This window comes from Varanus komodoensis, unplaced genomic scaffold, assembly GCF_004798865.1.
Source record: "Varanus komodoensis strain SLA01 unplaced genomic scaffold, ASM479886v1 scaffold7_3, whole genome shotgun sequence".
NCBI classification, from domain to species: Eukaryota; Metazoa; Chordata; class Lepidosauria; order Squamata; family Varanidae; genus Varanus; species Varanus komodoensis.
The window spans coordinates 11,411,273-11,436,620 of NW_025336480.1; the positions used below are offsets into that span (position 1 = coordinate 11,411,273).

The following is a 25,348-nucleotide window of genomic DNA, read 5'->3' on the forward strand; positions in this document are numbered from 1 at the left end:
TCTAAGGGAGTTTTCTATACTCCCCAGTTTTACCCATCATCCAGCAAGCCCAAACATTTCTTACTTCATTTCTCCCTTGAAAATACTAATTAGCATGCAACTCTCCAGTTGTAAGTTATATAAAACGAGCTGTTTCTATGGCTAGGGTTGAGCCTGAAATCATCACTTCTGTGACACTGGGGAGCAATCTCTGATGCTCATAGCTTTCATACCTTTCCTTACTGCATGTTACCCATTTACCCAGCAAAGGCGCATGTTCTGGTTTAATAAGAGTACTTCCAGACAGGGCTTTTATTATGAAATCACACTGCCACAGGCATCCAGTGTTACTGGGGATCCAGTTGACCTCATCTTCGCTCTGTTGCTCTCCTGTGCTTTCCTGACACTTTTGTTTCATCAGAAAACTAAGTCCTAAGGAAGAAAACAATGGAATAGCTGCACATTGCATTTTGATTGTTAGCACTAGGAGTCTTCCATCTGGAAGTACTATAAGAAATGTTGCTAGCTGGAAAGGAGAACAATGGGTGCAAGCAGGGGCATGAGTGATTAGGGGGGCTGCTTTCATCTTAGGAGGCCCTGATTATGGGGGTTACTGTCCCAAAGAAATTGGTTTAAAGCATTTCTGACAAAGGTTGCCTCAGACCAAGCATTCACCAGGTGAGGCACAAGATCCAGCTGCCCCATTGGCATTCTGTCCTTCTAGTCACGTAGCCTGGGGAGACCAGTCTGTTCCTCCAGCAGATCGCCCTCCTTCATCTCACAGAAGTTGAGAACACGTAGCATGACACAATCACATTAGCAACCTGGTCTTCTTCAGCATCCTGTGAAATATATAGGGAACTCCACTCCACTGCTGGAAGGGCCTAACCATAGGCAGCCTGGTCCCACTTTGGCAGCGGTCGAAGTTCTTACGTATTGCTGTCATGGAGTAACAGGTGGCACAATGAGACTGGTTTGCAAGGTGAAGACCCAGTGTCAAACTATTCTGTAATACCCATTCTAAAAAAGGTACAGTTTCCCCTTGATGTTACGTCCAGTCCTGCCTGACTCTAGGGGGCGGTGCTCATCTCCGTTTCCTAGCCGAGGGAGCCAGCGTTTGTCCGCAGACAGTCTCCGTGGTCATGTGGCCGGCATGACTAAACACCGAGGTGCACGGAGCGCTGTTACCTTCCCACCAAAGTGGTACCTTTTTACCTACTTGCATTTGGATGCTTTCGAACTGCAAGGTTGGCAGGAGCTGGGACGGAGCAACGGGAACTCACCCCGTTGTGCAGGTTCAAACCAGTGACCTTTTGATCAACCAGCACAGCAGGACAGCAGTTTAAACGAATGCACCACCTGCATCCCTAATATCCATTCTAGATCGAAGTAAATGGTCAATGCTAGTTACTCTTCTAAAGGGTGTGGAAGCACATACTGAGATGTCCACAGACCAGCCTTTATTCAACCAGTCCAGTAAAATCCAATAGCTCTAGTAAGGAGTAGAAACATGTGGGTGGCTGTAGTAGATGATTAGTTCAGCCCTTTTTAAAAAGGTGACTATGTACAGTGCTCCACATACCCTGAGCTACTATAGACCAGATTTGGTTTCCAAACGTGTCCTGTAGTCGTCCATCAGGTTTGCCAACGGTAAAACCAGTATTGCCAGGTATCTCTGCATGTTCTGGCTTAACAATTTTAGCATTTGGAAAGAGCCCTGGTAGGGAATTGTGTTGTCTGACTGGCTGAATCCCAGACTGACACAGACAAGTAAGATGCCAATCCAGATCCTTGCCTAAACTTGTTAAGGCAAATATTATGAATAGAGATGGCTCTTTGAGAAGCTCTTGCTTTCCTTAAGTGTCCAGGTACATAGCATGTCATGACTTCTGAGTCAGAACCAAATTTTTTGACCAAGGAAATCCAGATGCTGTTATATGGATAAAGTGTGCAAATAGTCTCCTCCTCCTCTCAAAATACTCTTCCTTCTCCCTGTTTCTTTTGGTACCCCACCCATCCCCAAACCCTTAGCTTAACTTTTATGCAAGCAGCATAGATTGATGGATGATCTTTCATAATTGTTTCTCCTTACAGTCTTAAGATTTTCAGTGAGTTGAAAATTATTGGCAAGTGTTGGGGATGAAGTGAGAGCAGGAATGGGGAATGGAAAGAAAGGGAGGTATGAAAGGAGAGTAATAAAGGGAAGGGCCAAATACTTATGGGATTATCTGGGAGGGACTTAGATGAAAGCTACAGAACAAAAAGAACAGAGAGCTAGAGCCAGTGCACCCAAAGTGAAAGTGGTTCACTCCGAGTTAAAAAAGTCAGGAGTTTCTCCCCAGTAGGTCATAAAAGGCAGAGGTTGTGCCATGATCATATCCAGGAACTGAGTGATGTGGGAGTGATGCTTCAGAAGTGCAGCCTAGGCTGCAATTCCATCACCATGGGGAAAACAATTGAGGCTAAGTGCTTAAGGGTGACTGCAAACTTTTTCCCCTAAATCTATGTCAGGGACAGAGGTATGCGGGATATAATACACAGTGACACAACACAGTCAGATTTTGCAGAAACATTCATTCTCTATGGAAAGAGGGCAGGGTATATTCGGGGACTTTGTGGGAAGGGCAGAGTTCTAATATGATTCACAAGTGAGGTTCTTACGGTAATATAAGTTGGCAGGGGGTCTTTATAGGGGGAAGAAACTATGCCACTGTTTCAGTTCGGTAGCTTTAAGGAGCCTGGCAACATTTTTGGGGACAGGATGCCTATGAGAATGCTGCTCCATTCCCAGGGAACCTCTTGGGAGGCTTTTCCCATGCAAAATAAAGAAAAACAGAGAAAACAGGCTTCAGCGACTGTGTATTAGCACAGCTAAATGCCAGTGACTGGGAAAGACTGGTTCAGTTTTTAAGGTCTGTTTTTGGCTCACCTCTGGAAAGCACAAAAAGACCCTGGGCCAAATAATTTGGCCAAGCACAGGTTTCTACAGCTTGTAAGATTGTGTGAGATTTCTAAAGATTAGCTGCTGATCCTCTAGAATGAGAAAGAGGTTGCAGGGACCTGTGAGAGAGAATGTGCCTATGCACATAGGATTTGCCTACCTTTTTGGACTTGTGGGTACATTTGGGAATTTAAGAAACTGCCATGGGCACCACCACAAAATTTCTAATCAGTGGATTACTGCTTTGGCACATACCTTTAACATAGTTGTTTGAATGTTTATAAATGTTAGGCTGCATCTTATTCTGCAAAAGCCTTTGTTTCATGTTTGACACCACAATATCTTTTAAATAAGGGATTGTCTGATTCAGCTAACTGCTGGCTGTGTGATACAGCTAATCCTTCTTTTAAGTACACCTCTTGGAAATATCCATTAGTTTCTTCTTTTTGGGAAAAATAGACAAATTTTGTATTGGAAAAACATTAATATTCATTAATGTAAACAAACACTTTTTATTTACCTGCTTCATGGAAATTAAAAAGTGGAAGGGGGAATGGATTCTGTACCTTTTTGGCAGCTGAAAGACTGGAAGAATAAACTATCACCTTGTATAATGCAAGGGACTGAGCACCTTACATTTTTTACTCAAATGGATACTTGTATGGGTATTTGGCCCATTTTTCTTGCTCAGTATAACTGCTTGCAGTTTGTATGAATTTCATATAAGTTCAGTAATATTAAAACATGGAATACATTTATTAAAATGGGAGAAGGAAACCAAAAATACCCGAGACCAAAGGCATGTTGGTGACAACTATGCAGGTGTCACATTAAGGGATCTCATTCTAGCATCTGTGGTTGGAGAGACAAGGCTTTTTATGCTCCACATGTGCCACCCTTTCTCAAGAAGTCCAAGGCACGGAGTTCTTCAGTTTCTGGCAGCAACTGGGAGCAGGAGGATTGAACAAGCAGAATGATAATCTGGAACACTGAGGATCCCAGGGACAGTGGGAGCCAATGCTGCTGATAGGATTCACATTCTCCAAAACATACTTTGGTCTCCAGAAGAGAGCACGAATTAGAGGAATAGACCTTGATCCCAGGGACAGAGAGCAAAGCCTAAAAGGCATTTCTTATTCCTATAAAATTAATATATACATACATACATACTTCACTGCTGTGTCTGGATATAAATACCAATCATGCAGTCAGAATCGTAACAGTCTCAAACAGAGAGACTTAATTTATCTTTTAATTTTTCAGACTAGCAAAGACCTTTTGTAGCCGGAAGGCTGGTGTTACAGTTTATACTGGGCTCGCATATAACTAATGCTTTGGCCCTGAATATACCCTACAGGACTATGCATGGTTGAAGCCATTGGTTTCACAATGAACATAATGTGTGACGATTATAGATAAACTGCAATATTATTCTGTACTACAAGCATTATAACATATAGCATGAACCATAATTGAAAATCATTTTTATGATCCTTTTCATAAATGAGATAATGTGTATCACTCTAGAAGTTTAGCTAGTGCTAATTGTGTTATTTTGATTTAATTGTGGTCACCTGATGGGCTTTCTTCTGTGCATCCATAATTTATTTATCAATTCAGATTTCAGTGAGGAAAATGTCATGCAAATATCCTTAATAACATATAATGTGTAGCAGCAGGACTGTCTGTAAATACAGCACTTCTCAAAATATACCTTTGAGACACTGTGCTTGTTCAGTTGACCTGTGGTGTGCTACGTAGTTTGGCCATAAAGGCTAAATAGTAGATCATTTCATGGAACAGTGCGGTTACATTCCATTGGTTTTGGGATAAGGCCTGGTATGTCCTAAACCTTTGTAGATTTCCCAGCAAGAATTGCTCCTAATTGGGTTGTAGCAATTTATTTATGCTTTTAAAGTATATACCACTTTTCTCCCATTTTTAGCATCTAAAGCATTTTACAAAATATCAAACATCCTAAATCAATTAAAAATTAGTACAAGTATGCAGTATTATACAAAAGTGTGATAATAAGTCACTAAGAATCATTGCAAACATTTGGGATATGACTGAAGTGCCAGCTAGAAGCTGCCTTCACTGATTAGGTTTGTTTGGAATCATCATAAGCGTAGGTTCCCACTGAGGATCACACACTGATGGGATCATATTGCTAGCTATTGTTACGGAAAAATCTGGTATAATGAAAATAAAACACCAGGCACAACATGGCAGAAAGTAAACTGCCCACCTGAACTCAGCACTTAAGCTGATGAGGGAAGAAAAAAGGAACCACACACAAAAAGTGTTGGTTCAAGGGAAAAATGTTTAGAATACCCACCATGTAGATAGGTTATTGGCTAATTCTTGCACCTTGGAATTTCCACACACATTTATCACTGGTTTTTGTAGCAGCAAGTACATTACATTTTTCATTTGTGCAGAAAGAAACCTGTAAACATAAACATGTTCCAAGCAGTTGGTGTCACCTTTAGAGTTCCATTAACTACCTTGAAAATGGATCAGCTATGCACTTTTATCAGCATTAAAGTATTCTTGTGAAAAGTTCAAACACTAGAGAGCATTTTTGCAAAACACAAATGTTGATACTGTTAAGACATACTATTAGCACTGGCTGGCCTCATCTTTCTTTACTACACTTTGCTTTGCCACTTTCATGGACATATTCTTTTGTTTAACTGACTATGATATGCAAACCCTGAGCGTTCAAAGCCAAAGGCAGCGTTTTCTAAAAGAGACCTTAATGTTCCCATCACTTCATCTCTTTAAACTGAAAGGGTTTCTTTTATGAAAGATGCCAGTGTGAAAAACCCTTTAGTGTAGAAGTGGTTAATGCAGTCTTTAGCTTTCCTAATGGCTTGTGTACAGCAGCAGGCATTCTCATGGGGGACTTCAGTTGCGCTAAAGGCAAGACTTGGTGACCAGGACTGAAATCTCATAACACTTACCTGAGTAAATATTGACCTTAATGGGGCTTAGTTTGTGTCGGCATGTGTAGGATGGGACTGTTAGACACACACCCCTCAAAGAGCAGAGAGAGCGGGATGACTCCTTAAAGAGGTACAAATAATTAAGGGAGACACATGTTTTTTCTGACTTACGTGCTTCTTGCCCAGTTGAAGTATATATAGATGGACTAAGTTGTATGGACCGCATGCAGCTCAATTTTCACGTGTCTTGATTAAAGCCTAGATCAGCATCACACCCAGATATTGTATTCTTCTCATGAACCTTGTTCTTATGTTTTGATTTCATTCGCCTCTTCTAAGACCAGGATTAGAATTAAACATAACCACCACCTCTGAGTTGACTTTCCTGGAATGTTAGGCCTGACTAGGATCTTCATCTGCTGTTCACTGTTCACTAAGAAATGGCTCACTACAACAAAGTCTGAAAACCCTGCATGAACAAGAATTTCCATGGAATCGGCTTCCTTAACGTAGAATTGCCTCTCTTTCCCCCCTCTTTCTTTCAGAAAAGCCAGAAATGGATGAATTCACCCTGGAAAGAGTGCTGGAGGAGCTGGAGACCCTGTGCTATGAGAACATGAATATCGCCATTGAGACAGAGGAAGGCCTTGGCATCGAGTATGATGAGGATGTTGTATGTGATGTGTGCCGCTCACCAGAAGGCGAAGATGGCAATGAGATGGTCTTCTGTGACAAATGCAATGTTTGTGTGCATCAGGTGAGTAGCATTTCCCTCTTGGCGAGACCTTGTATGAGACCCTCTCTCTCAGAGGGCTTAGTTTTGCTTCGAATAGCTGATGCAGGCCAAAATGGGAATGGTGCTGTTGACAGTGGCACCCTTCGGCTCTTTCTGCAGTAGCACCAGTGCCAGTCCTTGCTTTGAGCAGCTTTTTCTTAAAGGTATCAGGCATGTAAAAGGGGCTTTGGTTCACATTCAGCATCTGCATCGGTACAGCCTCGGGCAGCAAAGAGGAGATACTGTTGCTGTAGGGGAGATATTGGAGGTATCGGACCTTTGCCCTCTCCTGCCTGCATATTGTAATCCTGCTGCACACAGGTCTTCACTTTGATGCTTCCTCACCATCTATTTCACTAAGGACTTCGTTTAGATTATTGCTCATTATAATATTGGAGATCAGTTCCTTTTTTAGGCCAGGCTTAGAGTATATTCACTATGGGCCAAAGGTTTATGAGGGTGGAAAAACAGTAACATCTGGGATGGGAGGGCTAAGTTGGTTAGTGTTTTCAATCTTGTTTTGATTCTTTCCCCACACCCCCTTTAACCCATGAATTAAGGAATCTCTCTGAGCATTCCTTTATACTTTTCCTGTAATGATGTGCCGCTTGAAAATCTTATGACCTTGACTCAGCAGAATATGGCCGTGACTATGGAGAACATTTTTGATAAGTTGCTTGTGCTGAATTTAATAGAGATGTAAGTAGCAAATAATCTGTGTAGACTAGCCAGTCAGGTTTCCAGGCTGTCCTTTAGAAGGAAAGAAAATCAATGCAGGTTCTTTGAAGTCAGGCCATCAATTAGCAATCAATACTGAGTAGCTGAGTCTGGGGTGTTCCATGTAATCAGAGGTAGATCTTCCTTCCTTTAGGCACAGTGTTCAAAGAATATCCTGCTTCTCTCCTTCCTTCCACCTCTCTCTGAGAGCTCCAGAACCACAGCAGTTTGACCCCCATCCTACGAGTACAGGACAGACAGACTGGGAGGATGGCTTCCTGCAGAATGTGATGAAAAGTACTGCACCTAAATACCAGTCCTGGCCTCCACTGTCACCTGCAATTTCTGTGCATTTTCAGATTGGATGAATCCTCCTATCAAAAGAAAAAAATGGGGGTGTTGCAAGATGTAACAGTACAGTCTCTTAACATGCTAATTTCAAAATAGGGAAACCTCTGTGAGCACAGCTGATAGAAACTTTTTGGATACTCCCAGGAGCACAGCTCATGAAAGGGTTCTTAATAGAGACAGCTGTATGTGTTTTGTTCTCTTTATCAAGTGCATGGGTTCTCTTGCCTCATAGCACAACCTCATATTCTGCTGTGGCCTCCTGGGAGTTCTTTCTACCAAGTCTTTTCTTGCTGTTTTGTTCCCATTTCCTCTTCATTTTCCTTCCTCTTTATCGTCTTGTCCCTTGGGGCACATGGCCTCCAAGGTTTTCTTCAAAAATGGCTGTGGTGGGAAGGTATTTTTGACCATTGACACTCCAGCTGCCATTGCTGCCTTGGAGAGGCACAAAGGGTGGCCTCCTGTGCTGGCCGCCAGACCTTTACTAAGCAGGCCAGAAGAATAAGAACAGCATGTGTTTGTGCTCTGCTAAGGGAGCATTCAGTGTGGCACCACAAGGCAGCAGGTAGCGCCACACTGAATGGGCCTCTAGGTACTGCTTTGTCATCCGTCTGCAATAAACCAACCAGGTTTTTTTCCTAAGGCACTTTCAGGGCAACCATCCATGGAATTCGGAGCACCAGCCTTTGCAGTTCTGACACCTTTGGCCATTACCTCAGTCCAAACTGGCCCCTCAGTCCAAAAGGTCAAATTGACTAAATCCTGAAACAAACACTCCACTAACCCAAAACCAAAAAGACAGCTCAAAGGATACCATCTGATGTCAAATCCAAGCTCATGTCAGTCCAAACTCACCTGCTCTTGGCATAGGTAGTGCCTTAAATTCCTGTGCAGTTGCTGACACTGATTCTACAAAAGCTACAATTCCCACAGGTCCATAACTCCCCAGAAACATTGTTTTCCATTATTGGAGGGCAAATCTTAGGAACTGTATTATCTTCTCCCTCAAGACTGTTCTCCAAGGGAATATAGATCTCCACAGTTCTGACATATCTCCCTGGCTTCCTTGGTCTCTTTAGGAGGTTTTCTTCAGTACAACCACGATATGCCATGGAAGAGCTGTAGATGCCCCTGCTTTAATAGGTCACTCATTTTTATGGGGATTGTTCTCTGCCAAAATAACACTCATTATGAGTTCAGTGAATTCTCAACACCAGTACCAACATAGCCCAGACCTTGTGGAATTTCTTGGCCTGCAGGTCAACTGAGAAGGACCTTGTTCAATTCCATCACAAACTCAGCAGTTAATTTGGGCAGTCCACAATGCCATTTAAGCCATCGCCTGCCTGCAGACTGGGTGGACACTGTATAGCACCTTGTATGCAAACAAACAGTAACTCACAATCCAGCTTCTTTTTGGCTTCATGCCTGCCACCACTGCAGTAAATCTGCTAGTGCAACTCTGTATGAGATCACTCTGGTCAGGGTTATTATAGGTATCCAGTTCAGAAATGGACCCTTACACTTGGTTTTTCCTGATTTGGTCCTAACATTCTCTTGCCTGGCAGATGATCCCCAGAGGAGATTCAGCTTCCAGTTTCCTCATCCTTGACGATCACCATGGACTCATTTCTTCTCAGCTGGGGAACTCATTGCAGGCCACTTCCAGACTGAGGGCTGTGGTCTCAGCAGGAGTGGACCCTAATATCAATCAACTCCAGCTCCTCGCTGATGCCAGAGGCCCAAGGGGACTCAAATTATGCATCAAAGGGTGATCCATCCTAAGGATCTTAGGAATGACTGTATAAGCAGAGAAGGTGGGACAAGATCTCTCCCCCTCCTATGACTTACTCTTTCTTTCTAGAGGAAATACATCATCACATTACTCCCATCACTACCCACCTAACAGGATTGTCCAGCTTACTCACAGACTTGCTGAGCAGGTTGATAACTACCCCACATGAGTGGAAGCTTTCCCTGATAGTCCTATTTAACCTCTCCAGCATGTGGTACACCCAGTCTATTGGCCACTTCACTACAATTATAACCCAAGTGCCAGTGTTTCTGCAGCAGAGCAGGTGGGGAACACTTTCCTTTTTCACTGGGGAGGCCTCTTAATTTAATCATTTTGTCCATGAACAAGGTATAGAATGATGGTGAACATTACATATTCAAAGCCCTGTGGTTTCCCAGTCCTAATAGCCCTATACTTTCCCAGATAAATGCAGTTTGCAACACTCCTTCTCCTGCCCAACAATGCCTTTCCCCATCTTCCTTGCCTCCCAGATTTCCTAACAATGAACAAAGGGGATATCAGGCATCCCAGCCTAGAGATACAATATCTCATGGCATACAAGATGGACAACTCCACCACTTCTCTAACCGGGTCCCAAAGGTAATGACTGCTTTCTGCAGTCCTTCCATCTGGGCTGCATACACCGCCAGTGGAGGGCAGCCTTCATAAAATCTCTAACTCCAGTAGGAGAGACCCTACAATTCTGGAGTCTCCCAGCTGTATTTGGTTCTGCTCTTTCTCTGAAATCTAAGGGCCTAGCACTCTTGTTCATTGAGATCCAGTTAGCAGCCCCCTTGGTCAATCACAATAATGAGCGTTCCTCTCTCTTTTCACATTAAATGATTCCTTAAAGGATTTATTGACCTCTGTTTGCCAGCCTCTTTGCCTGACTCAGTCTGAGTCTACCAGCAGTACTAGCTCAGCTGACAGCAAAACAATTCTAGCCTTTGGCTATTGCTGACAGAGAGGAAGAGAATCTTGTGCTGTAAGGCATGACCAATTCTTGATTTTTCATAAGGTGGTACTACTCCCAGACTGCTCTTTCCTCCCAGTTCCACGTAACTGCTGCTATCTTTCCTGAACAGACCTCCCCAACAGAGGGAAGCCTTCATTCCCTAGACAGCATTATACTTGCACAGAACAACACATTTGAGAAATATGACTTTCAAATTTGCCATTATGCCATTCAGGGCCCCAAACAGGGGGCCTTCTGTCATACAACATTTTTGGAAAGTGGGTGCTCTCAGCTGTATTTGCAACTTACCAAAAGACGTGTGTGCCTGCCCCTGTACATTGAATGGGGACATTCAGCCAAAGCCATGGCTTCCTCTACCACCTTCCTTGGCAGTGTTCTGCTTCCTCAGCTGTGTAGTGTGGCAACCTGGGCTCCACCTCCTGCCTTCATGAAACATTATTGCACAGATAGCAGGGGTGGGCTGGCACCAATGCTGCTTCTGGCAGAAAGTTTCTTTCTTCAATTTTGGCATGAAATTTCCTGCTGTGGTGAGTCTGTTGCTTGTTAGTCATCCCTGTATGTGAATTGGAGACCACAAAGGGGAAGACGGGTTGCACTTTGTGTGTCATCGGTGAACTCACAGAGCCACCCCACTCCTCCCCACTTCGAGGTCTCACCTTTTCCTTCTCTGCCACAACAGACTTGGGACTGAGAGCCAGGTGGGAGCCATGCCTGGAGTGTGTGCAGAGAAGGTAGGGAAAAGGCCTGGCTAAAACAGTTTAGTTGAGAATGTTGCCAAGGACTGTTCTGCACAGGTGTATAAGCCATACACAGATGACCACTTGAAGAGCCACAGTTGCATGTAAGCAGCCTGTCGCTTCATGGCATGGCTACTGACCTTGCTATGGGGAGGGGGAGCAACGGGTGAATGAAAAGGCAGTTGATTGCAGATTCCACTCATGTCTAACAGTTTGTTCTTCTGTTCTCTCAGGCACAGTTAAATCAAGGCTGTTTAAGCACTGTGCTTCTAAGACATATGAGCTCAGAATGGAGAAAAGAGAAATTGGATTTTTTTGAGAGAGTCCATAAAGCAATTCACAAACAAATCTACAAGAGATTTGTGGAAGGAAGGACACAGCAATCCAGGGCACTGTAAATTCTAAAGCACATAAAGTTAAAAGCCTACAAATAAGCAAGGAAGGAAGCAGAAGCGAAGCCCTGTGTCCTGAAAAGGACATCATCAGCCTTATCCAAGAGTGTCTCTTTATTGTGCATCATCTGTGGTTGTGCCACACCATGTCCCTTCAAATCAATAAGTCAGTAGCTAGTTTTGGATTAACTTTTAAGCTTTAAAACTTGCCACCTGCAGAGGGAACCACTATTGAGAGGCTGAGCTTTCAACCTCTAATGAATTTCTTCACCTACCTGTAGCTGTTTCCAAGACTTTTCTAGCCTCGCTAGCTAAAACCATTTAAAAAACCAACCTGGGGGTGCAAGGGACTGGACTACATCCAGTCTACACCCTCTGACACTGGGCAGTGTGAGTCTCTTAAGATGCCTCAAGAGACCAGTTCTTAAAGGACTCCTTAATTCCTCCCATAGACTCTTACACACCTGTCCCATCTTCTTGTTGCGAAGTCGCGTCCGACCCATCGCGACCCCATGGACAACACTCCTCCAGGCCTTCCTGTCCTCCACCATCCCCCGGAGTCCACTTAAGCTCACGCTGACTGCTTCAGTTGCCAGCTGCTTCAGGGTCTCCATCTAGCCACCTCATCCTCTGCCGTCCCCGTCTTCTTTTGCCCTCAGTGTCCCATCTTACTAGTCAACAAGGGTATTACGCTTTAGGATGGTATGCAACACCTAGGGAACTTGTTTTATAGGAATCTGGAAACTCTGCATAATAAGTAACAACATCAAAACAAGTGAAAGGAAGAGCTCTGGAATAAGACCATCATCAGGACATGGGTGAGAGCCAATTAAAGCTTAAGGATGCCAACAAAGTATATATTTAAAGTTTACTCCAGACATATTTCTGTAGTTATGTCCTGTTAAAACATTATACCTCATTTGTATGACTTGTATGATGAACCAAACCATAGAAGTGAAAGTAATTTTTGGCAGTTTTGTCGTTTTGTAGCTTAAATCTCCAATATGTGCCTAACTTTTTGAATAATAATAATAATAATAATAATAATGTAACAAGTACAGCATATCAACTGTGGTTTGACATATGGAATTACATGCATTAAATATATGAAAATTATATAGTGCCATCTCAGTCAAGATGTATTTTACAATGTTTTTATCCATCTAAAAGAATACATTGTGGCATAGTGGTTTGAGTGTTAGGCTAGGAGTCTGGAGGCCTGAGTCTGAGTCTTCTGTTTGGCTGGAAACTCACTGGGCCAGTCATGAACTGTCAGTCTAACCTACCTCACAGGGTTGTTGTTATGAGGATAAAGTGGAGATGAGGCAAACCTTGTAAGCTGCCTTAGGTTCTTTTTAAGAGAAAGAAAGACAGGATATAAATATAATGTAGTAGTAATAATTGAGTATGTGTGTGTTATAGTGCAAAGACTGTGCAACTAGACAACTGAAAAATTGCTTATGTACTGAGGAGGCTCTTGAAGTGTGCCTCATGTTTATATGGTTTATAAAATGCAATAAGTAATTTTAATTAATTTAAATGTGCCCGTGTGGTGGAAGCCTGCACTAGCCTCTTTAGCCATGAAGGCCATACTTCCCTAACTAGTGCATACCTTTGCAGGTGATAAAATCCTAAAATCCCAAGCCATAAGAAATCAGTAGGGTGAGGACCAGAAGTATTTGGCTGCCCCCTCACCCCTCCTGCAAGGGAGCTTCCCCTCAGGAGAGCTGAGTGGACAAATACATCTCTTAGAGGTCTATAAGGATTCCTCATGGCCAGGGTGTGCCTCCAATCAGATGCAGCAGGCACAGTATCCAACTCTGACAGCTAATGGCTTTGCTTGAAAACTTGCATATCTCAAATGAAGGACTATGCCAACCTGTGTGAAGCACTGTCTCTTCACTAGGACTTCACATAAGTAACATGTTTTCCTTTGTGTTTACTTAGGCTTGCTATGGAATCCTGAAAGTTCCCATTGGAAACTGGCTTTGCCGAACCTGTGCCCTGGGAGTCCAGCCAAAGTGTTTACTCTGCCCAAAGAGAGGGGGAGCTCTGAAACCCACTCGAAGTGGGACAAAATGGGTCCATGTTAGCTGTGCCTTATGGATTCCTGAAGTAAGATGCTAAATTGCTTATGAGTGGAACATGGATGAAATCTGTTTGGTTTTTGCACATGTCAAGTACTGTCAAGAATCATGTCATGTGCTCTGTGTTGGATGCAGGTTAGCATTGGATGCCCTGAAAAAATGGAACCCATTACAAAGATTTCACACATCCCAGCAAGCAGATGGGCTCTGTCATGCAGTCTTTGCAAGGAATGCACTGGGACATGTATTCAGGTGAGTAAGAAACTTGTGGAAAACCCAGAACTAGATAATTATTCTTTGTGCAACACCCATGTCAGAAAGATAAGGATATGGTCCAATTTTGCATAATACAAGCGTTTTTTGAGATCAATATTGTGTGTGTGTGTGTGTGTGTGTGTGTGTGTGTGAAAAATAACAGCAGGAAGAACAAAAATCTATCAGGCTGTACAGCCATGTACTATTTTCATTGCTTAACACAGTAATGTCCTTGTACTTGGCATTGTTTATGTCACAGAATCATAAACTTAGGGGTCATCTAGTCTTGTCCTTAGATCTGCAGCAATTATATAGCTGTTCTCTGCACAGTGATAGAACAGTTGTTATGTCATGTTTATTCCATCTGTTACCATCCCTGCATGTGGCTCACTCTGCTAACAGGACACTGAGAGAGATTATTGGCAAGTCTCTGCACTGTTGGAAAGTGTCTCTCTGGCAGAAGAACAAACCCCATGAGATACTTAGTTGTCAGACCTTTGGATGGAGCCCCAGGTCAGTCCTTTAACAGGACACTGTGGATTTTGTGATTATGCCATAGAGGTGTGGTCTTCAGTACTGGGCCTATCATTCTGCAAAGGCCATATTTCATTTGAAAAATCAGCCACATCCTGTTTCTCCTCCTTAAGACTGTAGGGGTAGGTTTGAAAGTGAGTAGGTTATGCCTGGGATTTGGCTGAGCAGGATTTCCAGTGTCATGACTTAGCAGAAGCAGATTGAATTATATACACATTCCATTAATTTGCACAAATTCTGCCAAGAGATCAATGCATCCACTCACCTGCTAACCAGCTGGTGGCAACCATGCTCCTGTGGAGGGTGAATGTTCCTGTGCTTTTGTCAAAGGCCTTGGCCCCAGGAAGGAAAGCACTCCTCCTCTTTCCTCTGTGGAGAACTTAGCGGAAGAAAGAAGATTTCTCTTCCCTGCCTTGTTTTTGGAAGCACGTTTAATTTTTTTTTAAACAAGAAACCATACAACCATACATTTATATTGTATTTATTGAACTTGTTTGTAAGCTGTCCAGAGACACACAGAGATGGGTGGGTTAGAAATATCCCGAATAAATACATACATACATTCTCCCCCGCTGCCACCCCCAGTTTCCCCATGGAGGAATGAGAGGCAAGAATCCTGTCCTTTCCTCTATGGATTTGTGGTAGGCAGCAGCAACAGAGGATGGATCTTTTTTATCTGAATAGAACTGCCCCTAGATACACGGTATATAGACTTGCCACTAGGTGTAGTGAAATGTTCTCCCCCATTATCAAATCTATCCTGTCTAAGTGCACTCAAGGAAGATAACCAAAGTATTGACCTCCAGTTCAGAGGGATGAACTGTGAAAGATTATGTGCATAGTGATGCCATGTAAGTGTCAAGGGGCAGTTAATCTGGTGGAAGAAAACTCAAGCACTGTATGTACAGGAAGCGTCATGCTTCCACAGTATTCAGGGCATTTTGCAGGAGCAATGTTAAAGCAATCCCTTTTAGCCTGAAACGAAAGCTCACACACATTTCTCTTAAATCTTCCCAACATTGATTCAACTCCATTTGCAATGGCTCTGAGTGGATCTGCTTATTCACCCTGCCAGATGGAGATACTCTGTCATAATGGCAATTGCTTTCAAAGAACGGAAGGGCAGGGAAACGAGTCAGCTACACTTGGCAGCATGGGGGAAAAAAGAATTCAGTTTTCTCCTAGACTTCATCCTCTTAGCTCTGGCTTGCATGTTAGTTTTGAAATGCTCCGAACTGAACGGATTTGCATGAAAGGTCACCTGAAATGGAAAACAGGGTTTTATCATCTCCTTTGCTGGCATCTCACATTTTCTAAGTCTTTGTAAGACTGACAGTCAAGCTTTTGTCAGTGCTGGCCTCCTAAAAACTAGAACATTTTTTACCAAAAAAAAAAAAAAAGGAGGGGAAATATGTAGATGATTCATTTGTTTAGACATTTAGGCAATGACTAAGCATCAAAGTGAAACGTAGAAATAAATGAGCTCTTAGCCCTTTCCTCCCCATGGCATTAGGATTGCAAATCCCACTATTTGTGGTTATGGAGCATTTTCATCTGGGTTTGGCTTTTGCAGGTGATTTTTACCAAACAGGCCTCTACAAGAGCTTCACGTAAGAGTTTTGAGAAAGAATAGATTTTTTTTACTGAAACCTTCCTGGCAAGAGGGATTGAAATCCATGAAGCTCAGTGAAAGCAGTGATGCCTAAATTCTTAGGAGCTAAAAGGAATAGAGTAGTTTCAGTTGTCAAAAGAGCAGCGTGACCAAATGGCATAGTAAATATCTAAAAGGGCCTGGCTAGTGGTATTTGAAAAGGCACCAGAGATATTGAACATTACTTACGGAAATCCACAATTATTCAATGGCAGAAAAGGATCCCAGCCAACATTTGACTGGGATGTCAGTAAAGTTTTCAAAGTGGGATGAAGTTATTGGATTGTCTGAATGAAACTGGGGTTGTTGAACAAAGTACAGGGGGATTCAACAACTGCAGTGGTGTTTTGAGAAAGGGTATAAAGCTGATGAGACACAGTTGGCTCACAAACCAGGTTGGATAATTCTAGCACTTGGGCTTGCTGGATGATTTGTATGACTATGGCCATGCTACAGGTTATAGGATATGCATATTCTAATAGCTCCAGGAGCTCAGCTCCTTTCAGGATGAGAAGTACTTGAATTCAGAATCATCAAGTAGAATCATAGAGTTGGACTGAGGGGCTTATAGCCCATTTAGTCCAACCCCCTGCTAACAGAGGAGATGCAGATGAGGAATGTGTGAGAAATCCATTTGTAGGTGGGAAAGAGTCAGATTCCCTGGGATCAGTTTCCTGGCCTTTGGTCTGTTTTGCAGTAGCTCCAAGTCAGAGTTCATGGGATGATCTCCAGGAGTCGAGCTTCACATGCTATGCAAGCAGCATACCTCTTGGGTTTGTCAGGCAGGGCTGTCCAAGAGTGGAGCCTCATGTTACTGCTAGCAGTGTCCTCTTCCACGCCGCCGTATGCAGCCACCTTTTGGTTGCGTACTGCACAGCCTTTGTCTTGTGAGTGTGTGCGGTCTTCTTCATGCTTGGCTGGCTTTGCAGACCAAGCTGGGCCTGAGCGGAAGTCCACAAATGCTAGAGGGATGGATTCCACTAGGGCTCCTCCCAACCCTAATCCAGAGCTACACTGCTCCCAATAGTCTGGCCTCTGCTTGAGCACTTCCAGCAAGGTACACTGAACCCCCCAAATAACTGGTTCCTTCAGCTGCACTGCTCTGAGCATTGAGGCATTTTTCCTAATCCTCAGCTGAAGTTTGCCCTCCAGTATTGTAAGCCCGTGAGATGTAGTCCTGCCTTCTGGGGAAGCAGCAGAGAACAGGCATTTGATGCCTTCAAGAATTTCAAGAGTGCTGTCATATCCTGTTTCATCTTCTCTTCTCCAAGCTCAAGATAACACAGTTCCTTTAACCCTGGACATCTTTGTTGCCCACTTCACAACCTGTTCCAGTTTGCCTATATGCTTTTCAAAGTAGACTGTTGAGAAGTAGGCACAGTATTCCATGTAAGGTCTGACTGGGATGGAATCAACCAGAACTACTTCTGCTTTGTGATCTCTGTGCATCACATATGAATGCTGCGCAGCTGCATCTGGGGAATGTAGGTGGTAGACCCTTCCCCACCAGCACGCACATGTTCTTTGAGTCCCTGCCTTCTTCAACCACCATTGGAACTACCAGGAAGAATTTATTTAGACTAATTTGGCTTTTGAGATGAGGTTTTATTCTTTCTGTTCCTTCTTTCTTTGTATCCGTATTTGCTGTTTTAACTTTTCTTTGTAATCTTTACAGTTGCTTGTTTGTCTTAGGCATTGAGGGCCCCTTTTCAAAAAATGCATCAGATGCAACAGTAAGCGGTCACCCGCAAATAGTTACTGACTTTACTTCTTTTGTTTGGGAGAAGGATATATTGTGGATTCTTGTCTCTATGGCCAAACAAACCAGGAAAAACTGGTTGAATTGACTGTACTCCTGAAGTAACAGGTGAATAAATCTCATCAGGCGGATTTTGATGCTATGGTGGGGCCATAGCCTTAAACAGGCATGCACAGTTTGTTCCACAAAGCTCATTCTTGCATTGAGAACTTGCCATGTGATGGGACAGACTTTTCAGCATGAAGACCAGTGGCATGGACACAGTGCAGTAGGTGAACTATAGCGTGCTAAACAGGGCGAGATCAACTGATTCCATCTTGATACCAGTAGCAGCAATGGGCCTGACAATCTGCCTTCTATCCAGTTTGGCAACAAGGAGAATGATCCTTTCAGTGACAGGTGTCTCCCACACTAAGGCTTCAAGTATACCTGGTCAAGGTTTCACACCCCCTGTAAAAATGCAAGACTTTTAACCCCACCCCATTCTCATTCATCCTTCTTCCTCTCACCCTGCCTTCAGAACTTGAATATTTTTTTCTTTCATGCTTGCACATCTATCACATTGCTTTCATGGGACCTCTCCATTGTGTGGAAGGACTGCCTGATCAAGTGTGAAATCCTCCCTCATTTCCTTGGCATTCATACTGCAAACCCATTGCAGGCTTTGCATTTGGGAAGTAGACACAGTGCTCCAGCAGGAGGCAATTCAGTGTATCGCATCTCTCCAACACAAGGATGGCTTCTACTCCCATTATTTCACAGTGCCGAGAAATGATGAAAGAATGATGTCAACTTGAATTTCTACCAAGAAATTCTGGATAATGACCCTGGCATCAATACTGCCTCTCTCATGAAAAGGTTATCAAGGAGAGTTATCAGTGCTTCCATTAGTATGCTATTGGCACTGAAGTGCCAGTACCAGGATATTCCATTCAGGCTTGTAACAGCTCAGAGTATTTACCAAACATGTAGCAATTCTTTGCACTTGCCTAAGAACACAAGGGATTCATATGCATATTTGGACATTATAGTGGTCCCCACTGTGTGGAATCAGTCGTCTCCCATGCTGAGTGTCTTGCATACTTTTGGTTTCTACATCAGCCAAGAAAAGTGTTTATTGACTCCAAAGGATCAAGTACTTAGGGATGCTCCTAGGTAAGACAGAACTTAGATTTTTCAAGATCATATGCAAACTCTTGGTATCTTTTGGCAAAGGAAATCCAATTCCAAAATCTCATTGTGACTCATACCATTCAATGTCTGCTGGCACTCACAATGTTCCTTTTGCTTGCTGATAAATGAAGGTTTTGCAGAACTGGATTATCCAGGCTATTGATCCAGAGGACCACTTGGTCAGTTACATCTCCATCTGCCTCTCACCCTCACACAGTGACAAGCTGCCAAAACTTGGGGAAAGCAATTTCATTCCTGCAGCACCCTCATCCATGCTAATTATGGCAGATGCATCAAAGTTAGGCTGGACGTTCAGTTGCACATTAATGCTACAGACCCCGTGGCTGAGCCTAGACTTTGAACCGCATCACTTTCCTTGAGCCCCTGGCGCTCCAGAGGGCACTGAGAGCCTTCACATCCAATATTTATAAGCAGTGCATTCAGACAGTGATGGACACATAATTACCATGGTTTAGTACCTGAAAAAAGAGGAAGGCACCCACTTATAGAAGCTGAAAGACCTCACAGTTCAGATACTAGACTCTGCCATTCTTCACAGCATACAGATCACTGCCACTTGCATTGCTGGCACAGACAGTGTCCTAGAGGATGCGCTGTGCTGTGCTGTGCTGTGCATACCAAGGCCCTCAGAAGTGAGAACTGAATGACTTGGTCCCAAGCGCACTCTCTCAGTGATGGGGCAACCTCCATGGTCAAGTTGTTCACCATAGCATCAGAGTTCTCCAGCATTATTGGAGTCAGGCAGGAATAAGAGGGGGACTATTGGGAGATGCTTTTCTCCTTTGCTGGACTGCAGGACCCTGTTTTCTCAGTTCCCTCTAAAAATGAAGGTATTTGCCAAGATTCAGCCAGAAGGCACCAACTGCACTCTGACCATTCCTTGGTGGCCAAGGCTGTCATGGTTTGAGCTCCATCTCTGCAAAGGTGCTCCTCACTCAGGATCTAGACTGGATCCAACGTCCAGACCAAGCAGCAATCAAGCTGACAGCTTACAAACTTACACCACCTTTTTTACTTGCATTAAATTATACTCTTGTAGGGAAGTAGGCCATAAAAATGCCCTTGACCCTTCTTGGAGAACTGTTACTCTTAAACAGCAGAGTATCTTATCAGTAAATCAGTTTATTGGGTTAACAGTGATACAGAGCTTTTCCATATGAAGCTGTTAATTAGCAGTTAATCTACTGTATCTACTTTCAGTTTCATCACAGAATTGGGATCCAAGGCACTGCACCAGAAGTGCTGCTTTTCTGCTATATGACCTCCAGGAAGCACTGAGGTGTAGCAGAATAGCACAAATACCCACATTTTAAGAAATGCTTTCTTTTAGTTTCACAATTAAATACCAACTTTTCCTGCTCTAAAAATACAACCAAAAATACACTTTAGAGACAGAAGCATAACTGGAGGGTCACAGTGCTATCTAAAAACCCATACATAACCATGAGCAGGATATATAGAGGCGCAATTAATGCTTCATGTAGAAAAGTTTACAGAGGATAAAACCACACTATGTTTGCTAGTGTTTTCATTCCCATTTGTTCTTGGAAGAGAAAAAAACTACAGATGTTCAGCACAGAACAGTTCCTTTTTAAAACGGGACTACAGCTGCAAGCTTGATTCACAATTTTGCAGGGCTTATTCTGAGCAGACAGCCATCGGATTGTGCTTGAAGAACTCTCCTTCCATGTCTTTGCTCAGGAAATGGATTTCTACTGCTAGCTATAAATCTTCCATAGTATTATGTCTTTGATTTGTGCATAAAAAGTGGTGGTTCTAATAGCATCAGTTGTCACCTTGCATAAAACAACCACTTGATACCAAGCTGGGTTCCCACAATAATTGGTGGGAAAGAGGCCACATACAGGATGAGCAGAGTATCATTTCCTTGAGTAGCCTTGAAGTGTGCGCCTTCCTGTGTCATCTGAACCTGCCGAGGCATCGGGGCTGCTGTGAACCCCCCTGGGACCCCTACAACAAGTCAGGGTTTCTGAGGTGCTTTCAGAACCACTCCCTCTGCACACCTTGCTGGATGCAGACAACACAGAAAGCTGTGTGATGTAAAGGTAATTTGGGAAATGACACAGTGTGCAACCACAACGTGGAGACAGGAAAAAGAACCTGCATGACAGTTGGAACCTGGCCATTGTAGGACGTCCTCCGCAAAGTTGTGTGCTTACCTGCATTTGCATTGCAGTCTTTTCTGTACCAAGTGAAAATCTAGTTATTCTTCCGGGCTTTTTACTTCTCTTTCTAAAAACATGAGTGTAAATGGAACACCAATATTCTAAATGCATGCACTGATCCTTATTCTCTGCTGTTAGTTTTGCTTTGGTTTGTGGCCATTTTAGATGTAAGCTGTTTTGCTCTTCTTATATTTTATGCTAGTTACCCCTATATTTTATGAACCTCCCGGACAGTGTTAGCTTTGTGTGGTCCAGAAAAATAGTTAGACATCAATGAATAAATAACTCAAGAATGGCCATCAGCAGTCATTGAACTTCAGGTGTTTCCACAAACAGAAAAGCTCTAGCAACCCAAATGTATCAGGACTATTTATTTATTAATTTATTTATTACAAGCATTTATATCCCCTCCTTCTGCCAAGCGCTCAGGACTGCTTACAAATTACCTGCTGGTGTGAACACATTTACATGTTCTCAGCCAGTTATTGCTGGGCTCTTGGACTAGATCATCCAGCTAAGCAAATTTTAACCCAGGATAATCAGATCTGTGGGTTAATCATCTTCCTGTTGTTATGTATGAGTATTATCACAGTCCTGGGCTCCATGTGCCTTTCACGTATATTCTTCCCTGCTTTGTCTGTCTGGTTGCATTTACTCACTGGGGGCAGGGCGGAAGCATGATGCATCAATAATGTCTTCATTATCACTTTATGCAACATTCTTTGGCGAACAGGTACTCTGCATTGTTGACCTGTCAGCTCAGCTTGCTAATTAGTTCCTATTTGCATTTTGGGCAGAGTCCCTGACAACTGCTACTTGCCATCTGTCTGAAGAAACCCAGGATAGGTAGCATTCTTTTTGTTTTATCTCCAAGGTAGCATGGGTAAAAGGGCACTGTGTAGGCTGTTGTTCTAGCAAAACCATAAACATTTTGATGATGATAACACTGTTTCTGATGTACATAGGAAGATGCAGAGGGCAAGTAGCTTGAATATCGTGCTGGAGTCAGAAAGTTTCTTGCCCAGCTTTTCTCTTGTACTGTAGCTAGTTGTGTGCATAACATAACAAAAGATATTTCAAGTCACTCATTTAAAGTAACCCCAGATGTTACTTCAATATAAACACAATTGGCTCCATCAGTAGCTATCTAGCTATGTGTGCAGGAAAATTACAGCTTTGGCTACCGGACAAGTAAACTCAATCAAAGCTGTTTACTGTTGGCAAAAGTCTATAACCTCAAAATGCAGTAAGACTTAGTTGTTCTTTCCAATGTATTCTTCACACCCTCCACTCCCAGGCATGCCCATTATAGCAGACCAGTTCTACTTTCTAAATCTGGACAACAGTGCTGCTTACTCATTGGGTATCCAGCAAAAATCATGAAAGAGTAGTACTCAGACTTTGAACCTGTGTCTGCACTGGAGCTTTCCACACTCTGGATTCTTTGTTTTTCCTGCCACTTGGCACAAATGCAGTTTTAAATATTTGTTTGATACGATTGTTTTGGGAACGCATCAGCTCCTTATGCAGGTGCTGTTCTTAGTAGTTGAGGAACAAGGAGGATGTCCCTACATTGCCTGCCACCTCATGTTGCTATTTTGGTTCCTTTGCCCTCCATGAGATCCTGCCATAGAAGAGACGATCTAGGCATGCAGGAACAGAGCCTTTCATTTAAACTTGTGCCTGCCTCAGTCAGATATAAAGCAGGGACAAGGATCTGTTTTCAGAGAACAGGAGGAAGCCTCAGGTAAGGGGAATACCTTGCCAAGTGTATTTCTGATCTCAGCAGAGGAGAAAAGCACCTTTGAGACCCATATGACACAGATAATACAGCGCATAAGCAGTCACTTAAAATTAAGAGGGGTGTGTATGTTCATGTTCTTTTCCCTGAATCACCAAGTGTTCTTACACTCAATTGAGATGTGCAATATCCCAGATCACTTCTCAATATCCTTCAGGAAATCTCCCTTTGCGTTAATGTGGTCGCTCAAGCTGGGGCTACAGTTTGTCTTAACCACAAGATCCATGTTATGTAAACGGCTCAGTGTGGTGCCTACAGCAATAAGCCCTTCAGAATAGCTCCTTATTGCAGTTTAACTGGTCATTAGCAGCTGGAATAGACTGATTTCTTATGGGTTATGGCTTAAATAATTACCTGACACTCAGAGCCATTAAAAACAGTTAATGAAGAGTGGGGAAATCCATGAGGGGACAGCAGGGTTACGTACAGCCAGCTAGGAAATGTGCTCTCTTCGGTGGGAAGTGGTGCTTTAGATCCTGCTGCCTGGGGGAGACCAGCCTGACAGAACAAATAAAGCAGGAAGGGCTTTAATAAAATTGTTTAATTTTTTTTTTCTTTAAAGTAACTGTTGACTGTTATTTAGCCACTGCAGTGAGCTTCAGTAAGTTAATTTTTATGACACTGATTGATCAGAAGCTGGGATCCACTTTATTATTTTTTTAATAATGCTTATTAAAGAATATAGTGCATCAAAGGAAAGTACAAGAAAAGGTCCAGTGCTACCAAGGGCCCAATGTTTATTCATAAAATTATGACCCAGTCTTCAGAGCAAAAAGCAAATTAACCAAAGTAGTTTGAAGATAAAAAGAATAGGATATAACGAAGATATAGGATTTCCCCCACCTCCACCCCACACAAGAATTTAAATGTTTCAGAAAAGCAGACTTACCCTTGAAAGTCAATACTGTGTTATCCTGTTTCATAGGCAAAAGTCAAATCTCAATCGGGGTAATTCAGCAAGGTATGGGGAGAGACTTTTGAAAAATAACTTGGTTACTAACAACACGCTGAAGAGCAAGACACAACTTTTCATTTCTCAGAAATCCTCCAAATCATGCTCTTTTCAAATACTGCCCTTCCTTTTTGCTGCTTAGCTTTCTTCCAAAGGCTGAACCTTTTGTCTTCTGACAGCAGATTACTCTCCATGTAAAAAACATTTATCTGCTGTGATGCTAGGTGACGAATTTGAAGACTTTCCCCCTGGATATTCACCACCAGCAATCCAGGCATGCCTCTGCCTGCCAGTGGCTGGGGAACATGAGTAGGAGGGTGTAACTGCACTCATACTCTTCTTGTGTGAACAGAGTTTGCACAGGCCTCTGGTTGGCCACTGTGTGAACAGAATGCTGGACTAGGTGGACCTTGGTCTGATCTTACATTGCTTGTCTTATGTTCAGTAATTTCTTCTCAGTTCTTAGGCCCACACCAAAGCAAAATCATCATCATCATCATCACTATAACTCTGTGTAGTTTACAATGCCATATAAAATACAATTTTAAATACAATGAACAATAAAAATGCAATAAAACTATAATACATACTATAAAGACAAAATTTAAAATCAAATGTAAAAAGCCAAAATAGCTTATACAAATGAGGGCCTGTAAAGCAGTTAACACAATGCCCCAGTATAATACTAAAATTAATTGAATTCTGTGTCATGGACAAAAATTTTAACCTGGCATTGAAAAGGTAATTAGAGTTGGTGCCAGGCAAGCCGGAGTGGGGAGCTTGTTCCATAAATGGGGGGGGGGGAGCACTGAGAGTGCCCTTCTTTTTGTTGCCACCTGAATCTCCCTCAGAGGTGGCAGTCAGAGGCAGGCCCCAAATCTTGATCATGGTGTCCTGGTAGATGGTGCTTGGGTGATGGTTTTCATCCATTTTGTGGTTCCAAGCTGTGTAGAACTTTATAGGTTAAATCTAGTGCCTTGACTTGGGGTTGAAAGCACATAAGCAACTAATTCAAGCAGGCTAGAATTGGTGTTACATGATTGGGCCTTCTGATCCCTTTTATTAATTCGGCAGCCATGTTTTGCAAAATCTGCAGCTGCCCTCAAGACACCCCCATGTAAAGTGTGTTGCAGTAATCCAGTTTATAGATTACTAGAGTGTAGATTACTGAAACCAGGCTATCCCTGTCCAGATAAGGACATAGCTAAACCACCAGCCAAACCTGGTAGAAGGCATTTCATGCGGTTGAGGCCACCTAGGCCTCAAGTGACACAGATACTTCAAAGAGCATTCCCAGATTATGTACCTGCTCTTTTATGGG

General features: G+C 42.9%; 1 protein-coding gene across 8 annotated transcripts in view; it reads left to right on the forward strand.

The window, feature by feature from the left end:
* Positions 1–25,348, forward strand: part of JADE2 (jade family PHD finger 2) — a 193,176-nt gene that overhangs the window by 115,979 nt on the left and 51,849 nt on the right. For all 8 annotated transcript variants that reach the window (XM_044454220.1, XM_044454219.1, XM_044454218.1 and 5 more), the window contains 3 exons: positions 6,414–6,625; positions 13,556–13,723; positions 13,831–13,947. In XM_044454220.1, the coding sequence (XP_044310155.1) occupies positions 6,414–6,625; positions 13,556–13,723; positions 13,831–13,947 (497 nt within the window). The remainder of the gene's footprint in view (positions 1–6,413; positions 6,626–13,555; positions 13,724–13,830; positions 13,948–25,348) is intronic.